This window comes from Cystoisospora suis, assembly GCF_002600585.1.
Source record: "Cystoisospora suis strain Wien I chromosome Unknown contig_2275, whole genome shotgun sequence".
Taxonomy (NCBI): Eukaryota; Apicomplexa; class Conoidasida; order Eucoccidiorida; family Sarcocystidae; genus Cystoisospora; species Cystoisospora suis.
In genome coordinates, this window is record NW_027155074.1 from 25,534 (window position 1) to 30,530 (window position 4,997).

Consider the following 4,997-nt stretch of genomic DNA (forward strand, 5'->3'; position numbering starts at 1 on the left):
AGAAGAAGAAAGACTGAATAGCTAGAGAAGAAGAAGAACGCGTGTACGTGTGTGTATTGAGTAATCTCTTGGAGCATGAGTATCGATGCATGTCTACGACTTCTCATGGTGGACACGAAGATATCCATGGAGAGGACACCGAAATTCACACATCTTGAGAGCTGTAGGATCTCCTTATACAGTTATCTATATCTGTCTTTAATCTATCTATCTATCTACGTCTACCTATCTTCAATCTATCTATCTATCTGTATCTATCCATATAAATATATATATATATCTTAAATCTATCTGTCTGTCTAGAGATAGACAGATAGATTGGAGATATATCTATCTCTATCTGTTCGTTCACGATTCTATCATACACGTGAATATACATGTACAAAGGCTCTAGATACCGATTCCTTTACAAGATGTCACTTTATCCTCTCTCTAAGAAAGAGATAAAGTAGCACGAAAGAGCGAACGCTTCGGTGTTGAAGCGTCTGTACTTGCCTACATAAGTACTACGACAATACACATCCACACTACAGATCGATCTCTGGATACTATACGATCGCTTCTTCTTGTGCTATTAGAGCGACTCCGTGCTGAGCCAAGAATGCTCCCCGTGTATCTTTTTCTTTCTTTATCTTCCTTTCTCTAGGAAATCTACAGAAACTGCGATTTCTCTCCTCTGGACCTTTCACTACTTTGATAGAAATCTAAAAGAGGATGAGAAAGACTTCTTTCTAACTCCATTTCTGTCGAGGTGGATCGTCGTTGAGTCTTCCCCATCTTTCTATGTCTCAACTCGAAACCTTCCTCTCCTCCTTCTCTCCACTTGATAATACACATACACACCTCTACACACTTGGGTTTGTATCACCCCTGTCTAGGCATACCTCTATACATGTACATGAAGGTCTAATAGACATACATTTATGTATATACACTTGTGGATCACCCCTATATATACATACTTCTATAGATGGTGTACATAGACGTACTTGATGTAGATCAACGCATGCATGTATATGTCTTTATACATATGCGTGTGTATCTGATAAGAGAGAGAAAGAGGTTCTCTCGAGGGAGGAGTATACGTCTCCTCCTCGTGCGTGTATGCTGTATGGCGATCATCGTCATTCTAGAACTCATATATGACTAGGCCTTGTATTAAGTCTTTTCAATCAGTGAAGGAAGCAAGAAGGCGAGAAAAAAACCTCCTTTCTATTGTGGAAGGCATTATGGAGATCTACGTTGCTTCCCAAGTGACGCCTCTTCCTCCTCCTCTGATATGTTTGCTAACGTTTAAAGAGCTCCTCTTCTAATTAGCTCGGGGGATCTTCACTCCTTCCGTCTGCTACCTATAAAGTTGTTGACGGGTGGCTGGTCTCGCCTCGAAGCTCACGCCTCCAGCAGACCTCCCTCCTCTATTCGCCTTTAGAAAGCGACTGTTTACTTTATCTCCCGTGAAAAGACTCTCGGAAGGAAAACAGAAAGATAGCGAGACAGAGGGGGAGAGAAAGAAAGATATAGAATGGTTTTAAAAAGGATCTGCAGTAGAGAAGAAACGAGGAAACCCCTGAAAGGTTAGCCATGATGCATACACATATCTATTGTATATGTAGACGCACATAGCCAGGCGTAGTATGCTAACATATATGTATCTACGTCTACGCGTAGAATGTCTACATATATATACGTATACAGCTATGTAGGATTCAGAATGGAGGGGAAAGGGATCTATAGGGTTCGCGAAGAAAGAGAAGAAAGAGCGAGACATCGAGATGAAGAGAGACAGGAGTACTATGAAAAGATATCTAGGTGGTGCTGGTACGTCAAAGACTACAGCAGCAGGAAGGAACGGATTTGGAAGATACAAGGCACAAGTCATATGTCGGTAGGGAAGTAGATCTTCTTATAGAATGTACGTACACCTACTTCCCTTCTTCTTCTTACGTACTCGCGAGGAGGAGGAAGAGGAGGAGGCAGCATCAGCAGGGCCGTCATACAAGATCAGAGAAAAACATTTGAAGCTAAATCCACCCACTCCTATACCTCTACAGATAGATAAATAGATAGGCCGAGGCAGAAATACATTTCTATGTAGGCATGTATCACCTACCTATATCTCTCTCTATATACGTATCTATATATGCCTGTACATGCGTGGTGACGGAGAGTTGCCAAGGCACAGTAAGTTTCACGGCTGACAGGCAGCGAGAGAGCGGGATAACGCAAGAAGTTGTTGATGCAGGCGAAACAGATGAGAAGGAAAACAAGAGGAAAGAAGAAAAGCAGAACTTCTTCATTAAAACGATGAGGTAGAATTAGTTAAACAAGCAAGAAAAAAGAAGAACGTTTCCCCCCCTCTTCCTTGGTATCATCTCTTTCTCTCTCTTTTCTTATCTATCTCCCCTTCTATCTTCGTTTTTTTGCATTTCCTCTTAGCCCTCTCATGCTCTGTATACGACACATGTGCCTAGCTAGCTAGACAACTCAGATGCGAGGTGTACATACACTTGAAATTTTTCATCGAGGAAAGACCCATCCACTTGAACATGATCAGAAGAACACGTTGTGTGATAAATCTCAAGTATCTTTCACAGTCGGGAAATGGGGAAATAAATCAATCAGATCTTCTTCCTCTCTCTTCTCTTTCTTTCGTTTCTCAGCCTTCTGTATGAGTACGGAAGTCTCTTCTCTCCCTCTTCTTCTTTTGATCTTCTCTCAGACAACGATTTCTTTCGCGTAGACAAAAAAGAAACACTTCAGATTTTCTTGAAGATTTGAAGAACGTCTTCGTCTGCCAGTCGATGACCTGAAAAAGAAAAGAAAAAGAAGAAAGAGGAAGAAAGTGCAACACAAGAAAGGAGATCGACTCAACATCTGGCTTGACAGCCTTCGTCACCTTTATATCACTTCTATCTATCTATCTTTAATCTATCTACCTTTAATCTATCTATCTGATCTTCGGACAAGCAATCTCTCTATCGATTAGAGGAAGGAGAAAAAGAAACAACTTCGTGTTCTGCCTCTCTCTTCATTCACCCACGTCCATCTACTCGACGCGGTTATGGACATTCCCGTAGACAAACTAAAGGTGGATTTTGCTTGTCAACAGCTCCCACATTTATCTCACTCTGGTAGCACTCCTTCCTCTCGCTTTCTTCTTTCCTCTTCTCCTCATCACGAGGCTTTTTCTGGGAAATAAAGTGGACGCATTTGAAACTAGAGAAGAAATCTAATGGGTGAACAAAGAAAGTACAGAGCAAGATCAACTGGGGAGACACAGCACGAGAACGAGATAAAAACAACCGCCAGCACCATCCAGCTAGCTAGGCTAGTTAGATTAGCTAGTCCAGCTAGCCCCCCCCCCTCACACCAGAGTCAATATCACCACTATCATCGGACCGATAGTCCGATGATCAAGAGATTCGCGCAAGACGACACTCTTGTTCGTTGTCTCATATGAGTTTGTCTAGACATCTCGGTTCGTTGCCATTAGCTAGCTAGTGAGCTGACTCACTCAATCCAACATGCTGAGGATTATGTTTGGCGCTTGCTCCCCAGACCAAAGCGAATTTGAAACTCTTCAATAACTCCTGTGCATGCAAACAGAAAGAAAAAGACAGAAGATACGGTAGAAGGAAAGAAAAGAAGCAAGAGAAAAAGAACAGGAGTTCAGAAGCAGAGTCGACTAAAGAGAGGTAGGTATGTCTATGTATACATCAATATCTACAGATATATAACGAATTCATGCATGCACTCCGTTCCTACGACAAAACGCCAAGACACGGTGGATGTCTATCTGTCTTTTTCTTCTTCTTCTTTTCCACATCCCCTTGCAGTTTCTCTTTCTTTCTCATCTTTCCCTCTTTTCCTTCTTTCGTTTCTTTTCCGATCATTCCTCTATGTTCCACTGTTCTGAGGTGTCTTTGTAGCGCTTGTACTTTTACCTGTCGGAAAAGCGCGGAAGAGTGACAGCGTGAGAGGTCATATCACAGAGACACGAGGTGTCTTTACACTCATAGGAATAGATGATCGATGAATGGCTATTTGAGGAGAGGAAGGCACCCTTGATGCCAGCCGTAGTAGGCAGGAGTTGTTTTGCTTGTCGTAGAGACACTAGGAATAGGATGAGCCATAGAATAGGAGACGTAGCAGCAAGAGGCTAGGTAGGTTAGAGGAGTTATAGTGAAAACTCCTCTTGTTGAGCGGGGCTTTTAGGAGGAAAGAAAGGACTTTGTGGCTAGTGTCTGCTCTTTGGATGGGGACCATTCTTCTTCTCCATACACGGTTTTCTTCTTATGGATATGAAGGATCGACTCCTCGAGTGTAAGAACGGCAGTCGAAAGCAGAGAAAGAAGGAAGGGGAGAGGTTTGAACAAAGCCAAGAGAAGAAGAAGAATAGCAAGAGTCAAGGAAAGAACGAAAGAATGAAAAGAAAGAAACGCCGCTTCTTCTTCCCTTCTTTTCCCCCTGGTGGTTGGTACCTCTGGAGAAGAAAATACTTCTGCCACTTACCTTGTGGATCATCGACACGGCAGTCTCAACGGTACATGGACCTAACGACGATAAGCAAGAAAGAAGGAAAGAGTTGACAGATGTATCCATCGTGAACAGTTTACACATAGGTCACCTTTCTTCTCCTCCTTCATCCCCTCTCTTCGCTACCTCTCTATACATCACCATAAACACTTCAAACTCGCCTACTACATGGATACGTACATACACCTATACATTATTCATCCATACACCTTCTCTCCCTCCATACATATATATCTATATACATTGTTTCTTATTTTCTTTCTTTCTTTCTTCCTGTCGATCGCTTTAAGAGTATATGTATGGAGAAGAGAGGAGAGAGAGAAGAGTCTTCTTGTTTGCTTACCTCGTTGTTCTGTCATGACGACTGGGTCGTCAAAGTCAGGGAATTGTCCTTTCTTCTTTGTATAGACACGAGCAATGCCAAGTTCCTCCCAAATTCTCTCTTTCAACTGCTCCAGGTT

General features: G+C 42.4%; 2 protein-coding genes across 2 annotated transcripts in view; one reads left to right on the plus strand and one right to left on the minus strand.

The window, feature by feature from the left end:
- Positions 1-450: 450 nt before the first annotated feature.
- On the plus strand, positions 451-1,153 carry CSUI_004794 (uncharacterized protein). The gene has a single exon (XM_068064978.1). The coding sequence runs from the start codon at positions 784-786 to the stop codon at positions 991-993; it is 210 nt and encodes a 69-aa protein (XP_067923046.1). The 5' UTR covers positions 451-783; the 3' UTR covers positions 994-1,153.
- Positions 1,154-1,518: 365 nt separating this feature from the next.
- CSUI_004795 (uncharacterized protein) overlaps positions 1,519-4,997 on the minus strand; it is a 6,962-nt gene continuing 3,483 nt past the window's right edge. Inside the window, exons 4-6 of the mRNA XM_068064979.1 lie at positions 4,513-4,553; positions 3,515-3,590; positions 1,519-2,806 (exon numbers count right to left, since the gene is read on the minus strand). Of these exons, the coding sequence (XP_067923047.1) occupies positions 1,529-1,879 (351 nt within the window). The 5' untranslated portion in view covers positions 1,880-2,806; positions 3,515-3,590; positions 4,513-4,553 and the 3' untranslated portion in view covers positions 1,519-1,528. The remainder of the gene's footprint in view (positions 2,807-3,514; positions 3,591-4,512; positions 4,554-4,997) is intronic.

What these genes read in the sequence shown, in the direction of transcription:
- CSUI_004794 (XM_068064978.1), top strand. Translation starts at nt 784, where the DNA reads ATGTCTCAACTCGAAACCTTCCTCTCCTCCTTCTCTCCACTTGATAAT.